Source organism: Moschus berezovskii, chromosome 15 (assembly GCF_049115385.1).
Source record: "Moschus berezovskii isolate FMDL1 chromosome 15, NW_MosBer_1.0, whole genome shotgun sequence".
NCBI lineage: Eukaryota > Metazoa > Chordata > Mammalia > Artiodactyla > Moschidae > Moschus > Moschus berezovskii.
In genome coordinates this window covers 84,765,054-84,785,444 of record NC_142474.1, presented here as the reverse complement: position 1 = coordinate 84,785,444, position 20,391 = coordinate 84,765,054, and the positions used below count along the sequence as shown (strand labels likewise).

The 20,391-nt window shown below is 51.1% G+C and overlaps 1 protein-coding gene across 11 annotated transcripts in view; it reads left to right on the top strand.

Annotated features, from left to right (window-relative positions):
• KIF16B (kinesin family member 16B) overlaps nucleotides 1-20,391 on the top strand; it is a 288,977-nt gene that overhangs the window by 163,918 nt on the left and 104,668 nt on the right. For all 11 annotated transcript variants that reach the window (XM_055426370.2, XM_055426381.2, XM_055426289.2 and 8 more), the window contains one exon: nucleotides 1,691-1,779. In XM_055426370.2, the coding sequence (XP_055282345.2) occupies nucleotides 1,691-1,779 (89 nt within the window). The remainder of the gene's footprint in view (nucleotides 1-1,690; nucleotides 1,780-20,391) is intronic.

Below are 20,391 nucleotides of genomic sequence, written 5' to 3'. Positions count from 1 at the left end.
TTGGAATTTTGATCGGGGTGTGAAGCAGAGAGGGGGCGAGTTTAGGACAGTTGAATGACTGGAAGAGATTGCAGCTTGTTTGGATGGCGACATCCGGGGGTGCTTGAAGCGCTAGATGGGGAAGTGGGCCCAGGACCAGAGAGGGAAGGGAAGGGGTGAGAGGGAGAGACGTTTGTCTCGTCCAGCTCTCATGCACCGTGCTGACTTAGATGGAGGAAGAGAACAAAGCAGAGATGTCTGTGAGGCAGAAGCGTGCGGAGCCTCCCTGCGAACCTCTTTGTGTCCATAGAGGCCGTTGGTGCCCCTGAGCCACCGTGAGCAGGACGAGAGGCTGAGACTGGCCTGTCCTGTGGCCACAAAGCGGGGAGCAGGGACTGGAGCCCTGACTGCCGGCCCCTGCCCCGAGCCACTCGTCCCTCACCCAGGGCGTCAGCCCCCGCCCTGAGTCACTCATCCCTCACCCGGGGTGTCAGCCCCCCGCCCTGAATCACTCATCCCTCATCCAGGGCGTCAGCCCTCGACCCGAGTCACAGGGTCCCTCACCCAGGGTGTCAGCCCCTGCCCTGAGTCAGAGTCACACGGCCCTTCAAACAGGGTGTCAGCCCCCTGCCCCGAGTCACATGGCCCTTCACCCGGGGTGTCAGCCCACGCCCTGGATCACTCATCCCTCACACGGGGCGTCAGCCCCCCGCCCCGAGTCACACGGCCCCTCACATGGGGTGTCAGCCCCCGCCCTGGATCACTCATCCCTCACCCGGGGTGTCAGCCCCCCCAAGTCACTCATCCCTCACCCGGGGTGTCAGCCCCTGCTCTGGGTCACTCATCCCTCACACAGGGTGTCAGCCCCCCACCCCAAGTCACATGGCCCCTCACCTGAGGTGTCAGCCCCCGCCCTGGATCACTCATCCCTCACCCGGGGTGTCAGCCCCCACCCTGGGTCACTCATCCCTCACACGGGGCATCAGCCCCCCGCCCCGAGTCACACGGCCCCTCACCTGAGGTGTCAGCCCCCGCCCTGGGTCACTCATCCCTCACCCAGGGCGTCAGCCCCCCCCGAGTCGCACAGCCCCGGCCTCAGCCTGCTCTTCCAGGACTGCTGGGGTCCGCAGTGACTGAGGTGGGAATAACCAGGAAGCGCAGTCCCCACCCCAGCCTCCTCTGGGCCGCTGCTTCCAGCCTGTGAGCCTCCTGTCTGCTCGCCTGGGTCTCCCTGGAGGGCCCTTCAGCGACCCCGTTGCCAGGAGGAGAGGGAAGGAAACAGGCCTGCCAGTAACCTTCCATGGGAGCAGAGCGCAGCGTTCGTTCTCCTGGCTTCCCCGCTCGTCCCCGTCCCTCGCTGTCACTCAGCAGGCGTGGGTGCTGCTGCCAGGGCCCTTCTCCTGCCAGGGCACGGGTGTGCCAGGGATGCCAGGACCCCTCTTCCCTGGATGCAGCAGCAGGTCAGGGAGGCCCTCGGGGCTTGGCAGCTCCTGTGCGGGCGTGAGGCCCCGCTGGCCTTAGGGTGGGGCTTGGGTTCCGGATAGACCCCGGGCCTGGCTGCCGCAGCTTCCGTCCTCAAAAAGGCCAGTTGTGTGTGGGCTCCTGGGGGTGCTGGGCCCCTCTCTGCCTCTCCCCAGGGGAGAGGCGTGCGCGCAGAGCACGGCCTTCCCCTGCCGCCGAGGTAACCGCTCTGCCCTGTGTCTGCTCTTAGAGCGGCCTTCTGTCCTCTCTCAGCTTGTCCATGAGCGACCTGTCCAAGTCCCGCGAGAACCTCTCCGCCGTCATGCTGTACAACCCAGGGTGAGTGGACAGCAGCGTCGCCTTCCCTGGGGCCGTCCCTGTGCTTGTGCTGCTCTGTCGACCCCATTAAAGTCACTTACTTACTAAAAAAATCAGGTAAATAAAGCTTCTGCAATCAACTGTCCTTTATCAAATCAGCCATAGCGGTTTTACAGGTTCCTTTCCAGCGCTCTCTGTGTATGAGTTTCCTTTAACGAGTTATGATCACGACACAGATGAGGTGATGCACTCTGACTCTTTAACAGAGTAATCAGCATTGGTAGGGCTTGTCACGGCTTCCTCCTTGTTTTCGCAGCACTCTAATGTTTTAGAGCCGGCGCTTGGCTTGCTCAGTGCACGACCCCTTTAGAGCTGGCGCTTGGCTTGCTCAGTGCACGATCCCTTTAGAGCCGGCGCTTGTCTTGCTCAGTGCACGATCCCTTTGGCTCGGGCACTTCCACTTCATTTTGTAACTGTGGTGTAATCGCAGAAACAGCTTTGGTTCTTAGGGCTCCAGATGCCCAGGGAGTCGTGGTCACTCCTTCCAGGCTCCAGGAGACCACTGAGAGCACACACAGTGGTTGGTTCAAATGGACTTGGTGGTGGGGGCCCTTGAGCAGTTAGCTTAATTGCCCCAGTCCTCCATGGTTCCATCCACGAAACGGTCACGAAAATGCCTCAAAACGGAGAAGTGGATGAAAGGATTTTGGGATCCTTGCCAGGTGTGTGAGGGTCCATAATTTTATCTTTCCTGCAAAGAGAATCTCATGTAAAATGGTGGAGGTAAATCTCATAGCTAAACATGTTAAAATAAACACTGCCGTCTTCCAGAACTGATGATTTGTTGGTCGTCACTGTCCCAGGCACTGTCCTGAGCGCCTCGCTTTCGTCAGCTCCTGTATGTCTCACAACGACTCTCTCTGTCACACGTAGAGAGTTCATACAGGTTTGCTCGCCAGTTTCAGGGTCAGAGCCATAGTGTGAGTCCAGGTCGGCCTCATGCCCAGCCTGTTCTCTACTCTGTTCATATCCACCTTTCCCCATGTGGGGCACGGTTTCCCACCTGGGAACCGCTTCCGTGGCCCATTGCCCCAGGCTCAGCACTTCTCACAAACTCTAAGGACCTTGTCCCTCAGCTCAGGTCAGTCCTCTTGTTTGTGGACAGTAGACACTCTTATAAGGACTTTCTTCACTGTTGTAGGAGTTTAAAGCTGGGAGGGGGCCTTTGATCATGTTTCTGGATTCTTCTTTCTCTCGGCAAGCAGGCTGAAGCCCAGGGCCTGGGCTGACTCCTGGGCCCTCTCTCCTTGCAGAACTCCTGGACGTGCCCACAGGCTGGTCCCTTCTGTGTCAGCCCTTGCCAGCACCGTTCATGAAGCCTTTCCATCTTATGACAGGGTTACTGAGAAGAGTTGTGCTTGTTTAGGTAAACCTGTCTTGGACTAACCCTTGGTGATTGGTAAGACCCCCGAAACATGAGAACAGTCTCGGAGCAGCTGGGTTACTGGTACTTGGGAAGCTCGTCAGGTTGTCGTCTTCAGTTCCTCTGTGGCTGTAGCAGCAGCCTTCTACCGTGACTGAGACTGTGTCTTTCACACGCTCGCTTTCTTTGGTTTAATGTAACGCGCAGGTGTTTTGGGTTGTCTTCTGTTTAAGAAGCACGCTCCCATCTGCTCAGTGTTGTGGGGCTGCTTGGATCTTTGGGGTGTGCAGTGTGTTTACATGGGTGGATTCATCTCCCCGCTTGGAACCTATTTCCTGTCCCAGGATCCAGGTACCAGCTTCGACTCTGAGTAGACTTGGCAGTGACACATGACTGTTCCATGCCTCTGAAAACAGAAAGTGATCTGCATTCAGCCCAAGCTCCGGGAAGCAGTGTTGCCACCTGCGGGCCTTGCTCTCCCGGGCCTTACAGATGGGATCTCCTCCAAACGCAGGAGACTATGCTGTCCTCTTAAAAGTGACACTGTTTTGTTGTTGTTTGCTTGTATTTAAGTTAAAGTGGTTTTTCGCAGTGTCTGTGAAATGTAGGTCAGAATGTAGTAGCTTCGCCCTCAGAACTTCTCAGTGACTTTTCCTGGTCTAAACCCTAAGATCCCAGGCCTCAGTGAACCGCCGCACGCTGTTGACAGCTCACCTCTCCATCCTCCGTGCTGGACCCCATCCCGCCCTCCCGCCCCTTGCTCTGGGCACCAGCCGTTCCGTTTTGGGTCCCGCTTTGTCGCTTACACCGCCCTCAGCCAGTCATGCCTTTGGGGCTTCTCCTGTAAAGTCCCAGAGCCTGGTGTGTCTTTGGTGGTGCTGTCTGCCTGTCCTTGAGGCGCAGTGCATGCGGACTCCTCTGGATGCTATTCCTAACTTCCCTCTTCCCACGGCTTTCTCACGGCTCATCGCTCCATCTCTGGCAGCCTTGTCTGGTTCTTTGTGACGCACGCTTGTCTGTCAGCAGGTCCTTTCTCAGCCCCTCCTGAGAAGCAGGCCTGGTTCTCCCCTTGGGGACACAGTTCCCGGTAAGACCCCTGGTGGGCTTACAGGTCGCTCCAGGGGAGCAGCCATCACAGGTCATTTGTGAATAAGGGTAGAAAATGAAAATGAGATGAAAGTAGACCGACTTGGGCAGTCCAAGATGGAGCGATCAGGAGAGGCCTCCTGAGGCGGGGCCGTTTCTTACAAGGCTCATGTGGAGCGAGGATGATGCTTGTGTGACTGGAAGTGGGTGGGTGGCATCCAACCAGGACGTGGGGCGAGGGCAGAGCAGATGGGTGCAGTCACCAGAGGGCAGGGGGCCAGCTGATGTGGGCCTTGGAGGCCCCCGGAAAGAGGTTGGCTGTTTCCCAGGAGTGCTGGGAAGCTGCTAGATGTCTTTAAGCAGTAGAGGAACGTGAAGATTAATTTACTGCAGATGTTAGTACATGCAGCATTTGGAGAACGTAGTGTAGAAGCGAGAGACCATTTAGGAAGGTGCTGCCTTAGTTCAGGTAGGAGGTACCAGTGGCTTGGGTCTGGGTGGTCATCATGGAGATGGAGCATCATGGAATTGAGGGCTGTTCCAGGCTTTGGATTTAAACAATTGGGCAGATGGCAAACCTGCTTCTGAGGTGAGGGCAGCAGGAATGACCCCCCTGGGCTGGCAATGGGGTGAGAGTTCAGTCCATGTATCTTTCCTATTAGGTTGGAAATTTTTAGAGGTCAGAGGCTGGTCTTACTAATTTTCTATATTCTATAGTGTCATTCAAGTAACATGCTTGATGAATGTTTAGCAAACAGATTAAGAATGAATTTATAGTGAGATACACATGTCCTTGGGGCTTCCCTGATAGCTCAGGTGGTAAAGAATCCGCCTGCAATTCAGGAGACCCCAGTTCAATTCCTGGGTCGGGAAGATCCACTGGAGAAGGGATAGGCTACCCACTCCAGTATTCTTTGGGCTTCCCTTGTAGCTCAGCTGGTAAAGAATCCGCCTGCAATGCAGGAGACCTGGGTTCGCTCCCTGGGTTGGGAAGATCCCCTGGAGAAGGGAAAGGCTAACCACTCCAGTATTCTGGCCTAGAGAATTCCACAGACTGTATGGTCCATGGGGTCGCAGAGAGTCGGACATGACTGAGCGACTTTTACACATGTCCTTTTTTGGGGAGAAGGTTTTTCACTAATTCCTCTGGTCACGTGTGTTCCTAATGGTGGAAAATGGCACATCATGCAAAGGAATGTGTATCTGAGGCAGGAGTCAGTTCCAGAATGACCTCAAGGTGATGTTCAAGGTCCTCAGGCAAAAGGTGGGAAGAGGGCCTCATGAAGAAGTGAAGACTTGGGCCAAGGTGGTCTGAGAACACAGTGAGAGTCGGTCTGTGGTTGGCGGAGGAAACGGTGCTGGATGAGTGGACGCAGCTGTGGTGACCCGTTCATCCATGCATCTCTTCTCTGCCACCTGCGCAGTGCTCATCTGTACCAATTCAAATTCAAATGACTTGATACTTCATCTTACCTTCATTTCCCTTATTCTAGCTGCCCCCTCCAATTGCCACTTGCTACAGAGAACTATTGAATTAAAACATAATTGGAGAAAAGTCATTGCCTCTGATTTGTGGGAAACCTGTACACCCTGTACAGTTTATCTGCTCCACGAACTCAGCAAAACAAAGTAGGAATAAAGCTGAACTGAGTTGTTTGTACCTCTTTTGATGTAACAGGTGTAAATTTGTGGTCATTTAGTCACTAAGTCACGTGCAACTCTCTGCGACCCCGTGGACTGTAGCCTGCCAGTCTCTGCTGTCCATGGGATTTCCCAGGCAAGAATACTGGGTGGGTTGCGGTTTCCTTCTCCAGGGGATCTTCCCAACCCAGGGATCGCGCCTTCGTCTCCTGTGTTGCAGGCGGGTACTTTATCACCGAGCCGCCGGGGAAGCCTCGCCGCTGCAGGTACCTGTGGCCGAGGTTAAGCGCCGCTGGATGAGTGGAAAGGGGCGGCGTCTTCCTTTCATCTGTGCGGTCTCGTTGCTGTAGCAACATGCAGCCTGGAGGGGGTCGCCAGGGCCCCTGGCAGGAGGAGATGGTGTGGAAGGCACAGCAGGGCTCTGAGGAGGCTCCGGTGGTGGCTCCGTCTAACCTAGCACTTCCTTCTCCATAGCTGAGGATATGAAGATGCTGGAAGTCTGCTAGATGCCTTATCTTGGAGAACACAGCAGGTCGAACACTGAGCAGAAAGTTAGCCCTGGACGCTCTTCAGGCGGAACCCCAGGTCACCGCTCTCAGTTCTCTTTGAGGAGGCCCTACCCTGTTCAGTGACCTGGATCGTGTGCAGGGCCCTGAGAGGTCTGCAGGAAGAGAAAGCTTTCCCCTGGAGAGTAGATGCCCTGGGGGAGGAAACTAGGTGAGTGCTGGCAGGAGTCGTGCTGAGTGCGAGAAGAGATAAGAAGATTCTGCAGGTCGGGGCCTGGCAGGGGAGTGCTCTGAAAGCCAAGCCTTGATGTGTGCCGTTTGCTTTGATAAACAGACGGCTGTTCTTTGAGGAGATGCACTTTGGCAGGATGGGGCAGGAGAGATGGCAGCTCAGGTTCTGCTGGCATGTTCTTAGTACCTGTGTGCAGGTAACATTTTTACAAGTTCTGGTAGGTGTGCTTAGAATAAGGATTGTGATTAAAACGTATGGCCCAAAATGCAACAGAGATTTGTTTTCTCTGTACTCGTAAGCATATGCTATCTCATTTCTTCATTCCTTTTTAAAATTGTACTAAGATGAATCCACCTGCCAGTGTAGGAGATGCAGGAGACATAGATCTGATACCTGCGTTGGGAAGATCGCCTGGAGAAGGAAAGGGCAGTCCACTCTAGTATTCTTGCTTGGGAAATCCTCTGGACAGAGGGGCCTGGCAGGCTACAGTCCATGGGGTCATAGAGTTGGTCACGACTAAGTACATACACACACAAGATGCACATCACATGAAATTTGCCATCTTCACCAATTTTAAGGGTACAACAGTACTAAGTGTACCCACTCCAGTGTTCTTGCCTGGAGGATCCCAGGAACAGAGGAGCCTGGTGGGCTGCCATCTCTGGGGTCACACAGAGTCGGACACGACTAAAGCAGCAGCAGTACTGAGTGTGTCACATCATTGCAGCTGACCTCCAGAACTCTGTTGCTATAAAACTGAAACTCTGTACCCATTAAATAGTATTCCAGCCCCCCACCCCGTCACCCTGCAACCACCATTCTGTTGTCCGTCTCTACTCTGGATACCTTGTATCAGTGGATTCATACAGTACTTCTTTTTGTGACTGGTATATTTTGTGTAGTATAAGAAAGCTGATCGCCGAAGAATCGATGCTTTTGAACTGTGGTGTTGGAGAAGACTCTTGAGAGTTCCTTATACTGCAAGGAGATCCAACCAGTCCATTCTAAAGGAGATCAATCCTGGATGTTCATTGGAGGGACTGATGCTAAAGCTGAAACTGCAATACTTTGGCCACCTCATGCGACGAGTTGACTCACTGGAAAAGACTCTGATGCTGGGAAAGGTTGGGGGCGGGAGAAGGGGACAACGGAGAATGAGATGGCTGGATGGCATCACCGACTCTGTGGACATGAGTTTGAGTGAGCTCCGGGAGTTGGTGATGGACAGGGAGGCCTGGCGTGCTGTGATTCATGGGGTCGTGGAGAGTCGGACACGACTGAGCGACTGAACTGAACTGAACTGAATTGAATGTCTTCAGAGTTCATCCATTTTTTAACAGGTATCAAAATTTTTTTTTCTTTTTAAGGCTAAATAGCATTCCATTGCATGTATATGTCATATCTTATATATTCATTCATCTGTCAGTGGACACTTGGGTTGTTTCCCCTATTGGCAGTTGTGAAAACAGTTCCTTTCTGTTTTTTTCTTTCTTTTCCCTCTTGTCTTTGATCGTGGCCTCAATAATGGGCGTGAGATGCTACCTCATCGTGGCTTTTCTTCACTCTGTTTTTCTTCCGTATTCTCAAGAATATCCTGTCTGGAAAATAGTGTTTGGAAATACAGAAAGATGGAAAATCTCAAGGTCTGCTCCTCCAGTAAGTATAGTAAATAACTAATGAGTGTCAATCTGAACTGGACACAGAACAACAGACTGGTTCCAAATTGGGAAAGCAGTACGTCAAGGCTGTATATTGTCACCCTGCTTATTTAACTTACATGCAGAGTACATCATGCAAAATGCCAGGCTGGATGAAGCACAAGCTGGAATCAAGATTGCCGGGAGAAATATCAATAACCTCAGGTATGCAGATGACACCACCCTTATGGCAGAAAGTGAAGAAGAACTAAAGAGCCTCTTGATGAAAGTGAAAGAGAAGACTGAAAAAGCTGGCTTAAAACTCAACATTCAAAAAACTAAGGTCATGGCATCCAGTCGCATCACTTCATGGCAAATAGATGGGGAAACTATGGAAACAGTGAGAAACTTTATTTTGGGGGACTCCAAAATCACTGCAGACGGTGACTGCAGCCATGAAATTAAAAGACATTTGCTCCTTGGAAGAAAAGCTATGACCAACCTAGACAACATATTAAAAAGCAGAGACATTACTTTGCCGACAAAGGTTCATCTAGTCAAAGGTGTGGTTTTTCCAGTAGTCATGTGTGGATATGAGAGATGGACCATAAAGAAAGTTGAGCACTGAAGAATTGATGCTTTTGAATTGTGATGCTGGAGAAGACTCTACAGAGTCCATGGGGCTGCAAGGAGATCCAACCAGTCCATTCTAAAGGAGATCAGCCCTGATTATTCATTGGAAAGACTAATTCTGAAGCTGAAACTCCAATACTTTGGCTACCTGATGCAACGAACAGTCTCATTGGAAAAGACCCTGATGCTGGGAAAGATTGAAGGCAGGAGGAGAAGGGGACAACAGAGGATGAGATGGTTCGAGAGCATCACCAGCTTGATGGACATGTCTTTGAACAAGCTCTGGGAGTTGATGATAGACAGGGAGGCCTGGTGTGCTGCAGTACATGGGGTCGCATAGAGTCAGACACACCTGAGTGACTAAATTGCACTGTCCGTCTGACAAGGACAGATCCAGGGATCCTGATGACCCCCTTCAAGCCCTGCCAAGTTCAGTTCAACCAGCTCACTCGCAGATATCTCAAAACCCAGTCCCTGGGGTATGGATCCGGGAAGTATTATTAGTCACGGGGAGACGTGTTCATAATGGCACAGAGACGGAACAGTGAAGGGTGCTGGGGGCACTGCAGGAAGGACGTGGAGGAGAGCTTGAACTGAGGCATCAGTGGAAGGAGCCTCGAGGCAGGGCTGGGCTGCAAAGGTGCCCTGGGCAGGAAGTGATGAGGCCTGGGTGGGTAATGGGATGTGGGCAGGAAAGAAGGAAAAGCCATTGGTGTCCCTCTTCTGGTTTTAGTAGTTGATTGGGTGTTGCTAGCTCCCCAGCAGAAAGGCGGATATAGGAGGAGAGGCAGGGAGGACAGTGAGCCCTGCCTTGAAAACCTGGGCCCTGGCCGTGAACTTCCTTCCAGGAGGGACTGGCTGTGAGCTTGGGGTCAGCCAGCAGCTCCCTGGGAGGGTGTGGGGTCTGGTCCACCTGTCACCAGCCCCAGGGAAGGCGGGTCCCCTGCATCCCCTCAGCTGCTGAGTGAGGGCCCTTGTTTGTCCACCCTGAACTGGGGCTCAGACCCCTTGGTACGTGAGCACGCACCAGGCAGACTTGGTAAAGCCTGGCGGGAGTCAGGGCGCCAGTAGCCTTTGCTTGGGACACCTGGACTCCTCCAGGCTGACTCTGCGTTCGGACTGCTGTGCAGCTCACGCGGCCCTGGCTGCACGCCTGCTCCTCCCAGCATAAGTCCACGTCCCCCTGCCCTGGGCTCCGTCCCACAGGCGTCAGCAGGCCTGGCCCTGGAGACACGTGCAGAGTTCAGGGTCCCTTACCCTGTATTTGCCTTGTCGCTTCTCTTAGGACTGGTCTGGGATCAGCATTCTCTTTTTGCTTTTAAACTTTCTCCTCTTAGGTGAACTAGCTTTCTGCCTTCCTGATTCCCTAATGCTTAGTATTAGCTTAATAAAGTCAGCCACCCCCCACCCCAGCATGCCTCTCCCCTGCCCCCACAGACACACACACCCTCTCTTCTTAGTTCCTCTCTCATTAAACCCTTGCGAACACATCTTTGTAAAGATGCTGGGTTCTTGAGTTTGAGCCGCTCCTTTCCCTTGAGCACCAGTGGCTTTCCTGTCACTTGAGAGAAATCTCAGCCGGCTCTGTCCCTCGGGAAACGTTTTCTCTCTGAATTGGCTCCACGCAGGGCGTCTGCCTCTCCAGCTCTTCTCTTCCAGTCTCCTACCTCCTCTTCCAACAAGTTCACTCTGAGAATCATGCTGCTCCTCATCGTGGAGAACGTTCAGGAGGGACTTTCCTCTTTAAGTGGCCAGCGTGGTCAGTCCGTGAGAAGTAGCTGACCTTCTGGAGTCGTCAGGACTCTCGTGGCCGTGCACGGGATTCCTGGTTTCCTCTCGAGGTGCCGCTGGCTTGGGGACTACTCATGGACTTGCCCCTGGAACCTGCCCAGCCTGGGGCCACAGGATGGAGCTCACCGCAATCCCCCCTTAACCCTTCGTGGTGACCCCAGCATGGGGCCCAGCCACCGGTGCCTCTGGGATGCCCTCCGGGCCCCAGACACAGTCACCCGTTTGTCCACTACTATCATCTTCTGTCACTTTCTGCCTTGAAATTTATGCTTTGGTATAAGTAGACAGAACGTCTTTCACAGCTCTCTCCAGGCCAAATCCATCTATAAAACCTTCTCCAAAACCCTCCCACTCTCCTTCCCACGGCCAGTCCTCTTCGTCTTCCAAGGTGCGTACAGGAGTTGTCTCCGCAGCGGCATCCTGTGTGCCTCCAGTTTGAGCTCACTGCTTCCTCTTCATCCTCTGCCGGCTGCCTGGCTCACACCTTTATCACCATAGCTTTTCCCAAGTTCATGTCATTAATGCTCTTGCCTGCTTGCCCACCAGGCTTCCTGAGAGCAGGAGCCATCCCTTACTCATCTTTGAGTCTCCAGCATCTCACATGTAGTGAGCACTTCACATGTTCCCTGAGATGTAGACTTGGCAGCAACGGGGGGTGTGTCCACTCATAGGAGTCCAGGGGCCTTGCGCTTCAAATGGTCCCACACACTGCAGAGTCTCCAGCGTAGCTGGACCTCATCTGTGTGAGGCTGTCATGCACACAGATGTACTTCTTACACATTTTGTGGCTTTCTTAATTGTTACACATTCATGTATCTTTTGGTTTCCTCGGTATCATGTAGATATGAGTATGTTTATTGCAGTAGGTTAAAAATGTTTAGCATCCAGTGCCTATTAGAGCAGAGCTCTCTGGAAGAATTAAATCTGGTTTGCAAATGATTGTATCCAGTAAAACCCAACTCATCTTCAAAGCACCTGGTTTCAACAGGCAGCCTAGTAATTCTCCAAAGAGAATTTTTCTCCAAAAACCCATGCTGTGCATCACAGCAAGATTTCGACTTTTAAGAAGTGACATCTTTGTTACCCAAGAACATTATATTGGCCCATGTGGGCACATGGCGTTGGGTGTATCGTGTCCAAGGTCCTTGTTTGGGAACTGACTGCTGGCCCACATCGCTGGCTTTCTGGAAGCCAGGATTTGTGTGCACACATGCATGGTGCCTGGTGCCTGAGGCTTTTTGGAGGATCGGGCGGGAGCTCCACTTTGGAGTCGCGCCCAGCGAGGGTCTTTGCCAGGAAGCAGTTCCACTGTGGGGAAGACATTACTCCTCAATGTCTTTAAGAAGAAACCAAGCCCACTCCTGAGGCTGTAAACAGGCGACTAATTTGGCAGAGTGTGGGCACTTTCACAGATTTAGAAAGTGCTCAAAGCAAAATTATATGCATTCCAAGTTCATTTCAGTCTTGAAAGTAAAAAGGAGAAATTTTTATTTGTACATTAGCACAAATTTTTATTTAAGCACTAGCCAGTGGGGAGCCCATTTGAATGGATATACTGTATGTGGATAATTAAATTCTGAAGGGGAGAAATGCCTCAGTTTCAAATCTAGTTGTACCAAAAACACCTTAAGTCAAAAATCACTCCTGTGTTTGGCAAGTGGTCCAGGGAGCTTCATGGAGTGTTGTGTTGGGATGGGATTAGTGGGTGTCAAAGCCAGCTCAGGAGCTATGCATGGCCCCTGACTCTGAAGGTGGTCTTGAGTCAAGTCACCGACATCAGGGGATGAGGACAGATGAGTGATGGTTTTATTGAAAAATTTTTTTGATGTGGACCATTTTTACAGTCTTTATTGAATTTGTTGCAATATCGTTTCTCTATTATGTTTTGGTATTTTGGCCGCGAGGCATGTAGGATGTTAGCTCCCTGACCAGGGATCGAACCTGCACCTCCTGCTTTGGAAGGAGAAGTCTTAACCACTGGACCACCAGGGAAGTCCCTGAGTGATGATTATTTTTAACCTGACTGTTCATTTTCATGTGTTCGTTATGGAAAATTTAGAAATCACAAACAAGCAAGAAATTACTGCAGTGAACATGTTGCCATATAGTCTCGTCTGCACCTCTGTTTGCCCCCACTGTCTGGTTGCACCTGTCTGTGTGTGTGTGTGTATGTGTGTGCATGTCTATACTTTGATATTCATGCACATTTCTATGTGTTCCTTTCCCAGATGGGCTCGCACTGGGCTTGTGAGCATCTCCTGCACGTCTGTGTCTGTTCCTCTGGGTACGTGCCATCCTCTATCATTTTAGGTACACGTGCGATTCCTTTGTATGGCCATTCCATCCCTTACTTATCTTCTGTTGGTAGGTGTTTTTGTTGTTAGCGCCATAGTTTGGTGCTGTGACGAGCAGTTGGGGTGAACACATTTGTAGCTAAATCTTTGTGCTGATCCATGAGTATTGCTTCCTCAAGGGAGAAAAAAGTAGAGTGGAGTTACCAGGCCAGAGGGTATTCGTAATATGTCCGAAGGCTCTTAATATACATTCACAAACTGTTCTATAGGATGGTTGTACATATCACCACTATTCATTTCCTACCAGTACTGTTTGAGTTTCCCTTTGCTTGCAAACTCTAAAGGAATGCTTTGGACGTGTAGACTGTGTCATTACGAGCACACCCTCTGGCTGCATCTCTTGGCTGCACAACACCAACTCGGTTGCAGGGAATCCCCCTACCAGGGGCTCTCTCTGCAGGCGTGTTCCGAGCATCCTGGTCATCAGCAGGTATCCAGCAGGCACTGGTTTGTCCTGTGCTGAGCTCCATGCTGTGTGTGGTTAGCTCCAGCCTTCCTGCTCCTTTCAGGTTACGAGAGTCGGGATGGGATTTTGTAATGTAAAGCCAGAAGGAGCTAGATTCTGAATGAAGAGTTCTAAGGATTGAGATGCAGAAAGCCGGAGGCACCCAGATGCTAGTGCAGACTTCTTACCAGCAGACAGTGATTGTAGGAAAAGAAAGTGGTTTCATTTTCCTTCCTCTCTCCAACCTCTTCCTGGTTTCTTCCTTAGACTCTCCCCCCTCATTTCTTTCCTCCTTCCCTCCTACTCCCCTTACCTTCTTTCAGCAGGAAGGATAAATGCATCACACCAGGGAAAGAGTAAGGAGACATCAGTAACACGGTGTGTTCCTCTGTCTGCTGAGCTTAGCTTCCCTCTTGATGCCCGTCAGCAGGATCTGATCTGTTCACTCAGCGCCCAGCGTACCACTTTGCTTGCCATGTAATACACGTGAACTAGGTTTTTCCCTTAATTCATACCCTATGTAGAAGGCACTTCAGAAATAGCTGGTCACAGCTGGAGACACCCTTTGGAAAACCTGCACCTTCAGGTGTGATCATGTCCTTACTGGGGATCCTGGGAGGGACGATCACATTGCTCATGGATACAGTGTCCTGCCACCCCCATTTTTCTCTGTTCTTCCCTCTTGCTCTGTGGGGCTTTCAACATTGTTTTATCTTTTCTTTTTTTCCTTGCTTGACCTTGAGCATGAAAGTTTTACGCATGTAGTTGGAAATATTTCTGTTGCTGGTGATTTGGTAGTTAGTCTGTGTTTTAGCTGATGTGTTTTGTACTGTGTCTCTGCTGGTTTATTTTATTGGGCTTTCTACTTTTCAGAAGTTTGCCTTGCTACAAGGCTGACTTCCTTTCCCATCTCTGGTCTCAGTGGTATCACTTTTTCATGGACCATTTACTTACTTGGCAGTTGCCATAGAGTGCCTTAAATAGCTTGCAAGATGCACCATCTTGGAGAGCTTGTGATGAAGCAGCTTAAAGAAGTGAACTTCTTCCTGCCATTAACAGTTACAGGCGGGCCTCGGGGACACGGCAGGCTAGGTTCCAGAGCACCGTGATAGAGCAAATATTGCCCTATAGAGAGTCGTACTAAGTGATTGGTTCCCCGTCCTTTTAAAACTTACGCTTATACTGTGTTACTCCATTATATTTAGCAGTAAAGAACCTGCCTCCCAATGCAGGAGATGTAAGAGACACAGGTTCAATCCCTGGGTTGGAAAGATCCCCTGGAGAAGGGCAAGGCAACCCAGTATTCTTTCTTCGAGAGTCCCATGGACAGAGGAACCTGGCGAGCTATAATTCATAGAGTCACAAAGAGTCAGACACGACTGAAGAGACTTAGCATGCATGCACGCACTCCGTTATATTGTACGTTAAGTGTGCAGTAGGATTCTGTCTAAAAAATATACGTACTTTAATTTTAAAAGTTTATTACTAAAAAATGCTAACCATCATCTGAGCCTTCAGTGGGTTATAATGTCTTTGCAACAGTAACATAAAAGATCACTGATCAGATCACCATCACAAATACAATAATGAAAAAGTTTTCAGGATGGAATGTATTGCTGAAAAGTGACGTAGGCATGAAGTGAGCAACTGCTGCTGGGAAAACAGCACTGCTTGACCTGTTCAAGGTAGGGTTGATACAAACCGTTGGTTTGTTTAAGGAAAAAAAAAAAAGACAGTATCTGTGGAAGTGTGATAAAGTGAGGTCTGTCTATACTGAGTTAGTCTTTTTCTTTCTTGTCCTTGGATATAACTCCACTGTGAGCCACTTTAAATGCGGAGCTCCTTTGTTTCCCATGAGCTGTAGAATCCCAGGTGCCATCTGTCTTCATTCGGTCCCTTTAGCCTCGCGTTGTCCGCGCAGTGGAGGCATTTGTTTCCCTTCTTGTATTGATATAATTGTATGATCTAAAGCTGAATCATGCAGTAGCTGAGGAAGGGACTTGCCCTGCGCAGTGATGGATGGCAGTTACAGGCAAGGGTGGAAGGTGGTGGATCCCTCTGCATCCTGCGCAGCAGCGGGATTCTCCTCCGAAGCAGCGTCTTGTACTAACTGACTATCTGCCACACGCTGTCTGACTTGTCGACTCATCTGATTAGAGCTGGCTGCCGATTCAGTCTTGGGTTCCTGATGTACACACGTGTCTGTTGCTGCTCCCAGGCCTCTGCTGGAAACGTGCTGTTTCCTCTTCTCGGACCACTCGTCCCTGTGGCCATTCGCTCTTCACGCGCTGAAGCCCACATCGTCTCTGAGATCTCAGTTTATTTGCTTTAAACTTATAATTTTATACTGGAATGGAGCCGATTAGCCACGTGACAGGTTCAGGCGCACAGCGAAGGGACTCAGCCACACATTCTGCCACACATTCTGCCCCAAACTCTTCCTCCCACCCCGGCTGCCATGTCACATTGAGCAGAGCTCCCTGTGCTCTGCAGTAGGATAAGATCCCAGCCACTTAAGAGTCGCTTCCTCAGGGAGGCCCTGCCAACCCCAACCCAGATTTCATTTCCTTGGCTCTTCACTCAGAGCATTTTCTTTTATTAATTTTTATCATTAAATTTTCATCATTATTATTTTCATCATTTTGCCTGTGCTGGGTCTTCATTGCTGTCAAAGATAAAGAACAAGTTCAAAACTGGGGTGAGTTTTTTTTAATAATTACCTTTTGGTTGCTCTGGCTGCTCAGTGCTGCGCGCAGCCTCCCTCTGGCTGTGGTGCGTGGGGCCTCCTCTCTGGTTGCGGTGCGTGGCCTTCTCCTTAGAGTCGCTCCTCTTGTTGTGGAGCGTGGGCTCTAGGGGCTACACGCCCAGGAGTTGAGCCTCACGTCCCTGGGGAGGGCTCTGTGTTTGTGAGCACACACTCAGCTGCTGCATGTTAACGTGGCGTATTCCCAGAGCAGGGCTGGAGCCTATGTCCCCTGCACTGGCGGGTGGACTCCTAACCGCTGGACCACCGGGGAAGCCCTGTGGTGGCACTTAAAACAGTTGGTAAGGCTGTGTCTCTCGGTGCAGCTCTTTGCCGGCGCTTGGTCTGTGTATTTAGTATATTTAGTGAAAAGTTTGATTTTTCTTAATGACACGCTCCTGCTTCTAAGTAAGTGTTTGGAGAAGTAATTGTTGAGTGTGTGTGTGAATTGTTGTGTCCTCAGGAGGGCCCTCCACCCTCTTCTTTCCTCCCAGATCATGATGCTAACCTTGAAAAGCCGTGTCCCACAGCAGTGACCTCAGATATTTAGTCACCATCAGAAGCCCCCGGATTTTATGGTCTACTGAGGTTAGTCATCATCGTTGCTGGAGAAGAATGGAAACGAACTAGAAATTTGTAGGAGCAAAACAGAAGCAAGATGGCTGCTATAATCAGGGTAGATTAAGAAAAATGTTTGAAACAGGTAGTTTGCCTCATTATAAATTGAAATGCTTATTACAAAAAATAACACATTCAGAAATGAATAATCACAAGTATTCACAATCCGTCCACCAAGAAATAATGACTGGTTTATATTTGTAGTATTTACTTATATTTTATACTCTATATATTTAATTGTACACTGGATAGTGTAATCCTGCATTATAAAGAGTCTTTTTAAAAAACAACATTGAGCTCACACATGATACACAGCTCCATGTTTGGCTTTTGCTTTTGCCGTTTTCCTGGGAGTTTGTGCCCAGGCCACTGAAGACTCATCTTCCTTCCGTGTTTATATCACCATGTAACTCTTGCTTCATCACTGACGACTTTTGGTGCTATTTCTTCCTTTTCCCCCCTGTAAATTATTGGTTGTGCTCAGTCGCTTCAGTCATGTTCGGCTCTTCGCAGCCCCATGGACTGTAGCCCGTCACTCTCCTCTGTCTTTGGGATTCTCCAGGCAGGAATACAGGACTGGGTTGCCATGCCCTCCTCCAGGGGATCTTCCTGACCCAGGGATCAAACCTGAGTCTCCTGCATTGCAAGCAGATTCTTTACTACTGAGCCACCGAGGAGGCCCAAATTTTTTATTACATTGCAGTTAATCAGCTTGTGTAAATCTTTCCTGTTTTACTATTTTTTTTTTTCTTCTTTGGCCTTGCCACGTGGCATGTGGGATCCTAGTTCTCTGACCAGGGATCCAGCTTGCACCCCCAACATTGAAAGTGTGGAGTCCTAACCACTGGGCCGGCAGGGAAGTCCCCTGCTTTACTATTTTATCAGCTAAATCCACACACCCCAGAATTCTCTATTTGACAGTGCCTTCTGCTTACATTACAGCAGCAAGCAGAGGGACGGAGAGAGTCAGCGAGAAATAAGGAATGGGAAGCTGGCGACCTAGAAGAGGCGATGGCAGGGGTAGGCTGGGGTGGATAGGAACACCCTGTGAGCTCACAGGTGCTGCCAAGACCTCCCCGGTCCGTGAGTGTCAAGCCCTGCCAGGTTGAGCACGTGAGCATCATGCCCCTCAGCACTCAGGTCAAAGGAGCACGGGTGTGCAGCGCAGCCTGGGGTTCAGCACCTCGGGGTGTCTTGCCAGGGCCGAGGAGCTGTGGTGCATTTCAGGTCATTTTCAAATGTTCAGACCCCCTCCTCTACCCTCTCTTTTCTCTCTACCCACAGATACTCACAGCGTTTCTTTTCGTAAATGAAACTTTTACTTGGTTACCCCATGTGGATCCCACCAAACCGTTTAGTCAGAATCATCTACCATGTACATTTACAGCCTAGAACTTGCTCCCGTAAATCACAGTGCACCTGTGTTCTGAGGTTGCGTGATATTAAACTGTGTTGTCGGGTGTTAGTTCATGATTTGGGGATCTGTCCAAGATATGGACAAAGAGGAAAGGGTTTCTCGTGTGTGTGTGTGTGTTCAGTTGTGGTGTTGAGGGCCATTCACCCAGCTGCTGTGATCGTGGTGAGAGGCCTTGCTGTGTGTTCCTCCCCTGTATTTTCTGCATTGGTTGCAGTTAATCATCTTTGCCTTGAGGAGTTTGGAAGCACTGCAGGGTGTCATTTCTCAGGGCACAGAGAGCTCTGCCTGGGCTGGTGTCATCTGCTCCTTGCCCAAGTGTTCTGACACTCTCTAACTAGGGTCAGGCTCTGAGTCTCACGACACTGACTTCAGAGCTCTAACCAGAGCTGACGACCTGCTCTGAGCCTTGCGGAAGGCCCTCAGGTTGCAGAATCGTCTCAGGGAGCGGAAGACCTGCTCCGAGCCTTGCGGAAGGCCCTCAGGTTGCAGAATCGGCTCAGGGAGCGAAAGACCTGCTCCAAGCCTTGCGGAAGGCCCTCAGGTTGCAGGATCAGCTCAGGGAGCTGAAGACCTGCTCCGAGGCTTGCGGGAGGCCCTCAGGTTGCAGGATCGGCTCAGGGAGCTGAAGACCTGCTCCGAGCCTCGCGGGAGGCCCTCAGGTTGCAGAATTGGCTCTGGTGTTCTCTGTCCTCCAGGAACGCTGGTAGACAAGGCTCTTGCGTCCTCTAGCCCCGTACGGTCCTGGGGGGTCTGGGCCCTGGCCCCCTTTTGGGCCGCAGCTGCTCTCACTCTGTCTGTTTCCCGCTTCCATCGGCTTTCACCACGCTAGTCTTGTTGTGTGCTTTGGTCTTTGGCCTGGCCCCAAACCACACATGTGGCACCAGCTGCATCTTTGTGGTCAGGCCCTTCCCTTAGCTCTCCCCCACCCTTTCCTGAGGTCAGTCTTTTTCACAGCGTTTACTACGTAAAAGTCTCACTGTTAGTTAGCTATCCTGCTCCCACCCCTGCTCAGGGGCTTCCCTGGTCGCTCAGATGGTAAAGAATCTGCCTGCAGTGCAGGAGGCCTGGGTTTGATCCCTGGGTCAGGAAGATTCCCCTGGAAGAGGGAATGCAACCCACTCCACTTTTCTTGCCTGGAGAGTTCCATGGACAGAGGAGCCTGGAGGGCCATAGCCCGTGGGAGTCGCACGGAGCCACCAACACTTTTGCTTACCCTCCTCCTTCCCCCCCAGAGTGGAAGGCTTACGATGGCAGGGACTTGGTTCCTTCTGTGGAGTCTCAGGGCCTGGGACATGGCTGGCGTGCTGATCAAGTGAGCTAATGAAGCATGAACCACTGGCCCCTCTGCTTCATGCTCAGCGCCTTGCTTCTCTTTCCCGTCTCCCTCCTGCTCTTTTTCTTCCACCTGATTTTCCCTCTCCCCACATTGTGGCCATCGTCCTGCTGTCTGTTTGTGAAGGCCCAGCTCAGATAGAAGGCACAGCCTCCTCCCGTTCCTGCAGCTGTAACTGTCGTCCCTCCACCCCGACTCCTGTTGAAAATGAGACTTTCTCTCTGGGCTCCTCACGTTCCGTGTGATCGATACGCACATGTATTTCATTTCCCTTACAGTTCACTCTGAAGACCTGAAAGCAGCTGATCCCTTCTGTATGTCTAAGACGCTACCTTGCACATAGTAGGGGCTTGCTAAAGGCTTGCTCGGCGTGTGGTCGGCATGGCTGAACGAAGGTGGGGACATGGCTTGTGGCGCACTGTTCTGGTGTGTCCGATGGGGAGGGGTCCACTTTCGAACTGTGGACCACCTTTAACTCTGGGAGGCTGTGTCTGGGGTGCAGGCTGCTGTGGTTTGGTTGAGTAGGTGAGACGGAATTCTCGAGTTGAGGTAGGGATGGAGGAGGAGTAGGAAGCGGTAGATATTTTTCTTGGCTTCTGTGAAGAGGAGGTCCCCTTGGGCGTCTCCCTGAGCCTCCCCAGGCCTCAGTCTCTTGGTCCGCACAGTATCAGGAGGACAGGAGCTGGATGCAGGGGTGTGTGCCAGGTTGATGGCTTGGTCTCTTGAGTCCCATTTCATTCTGATTACCTGTGGTCTTGGGTTTGATCAGGTAGG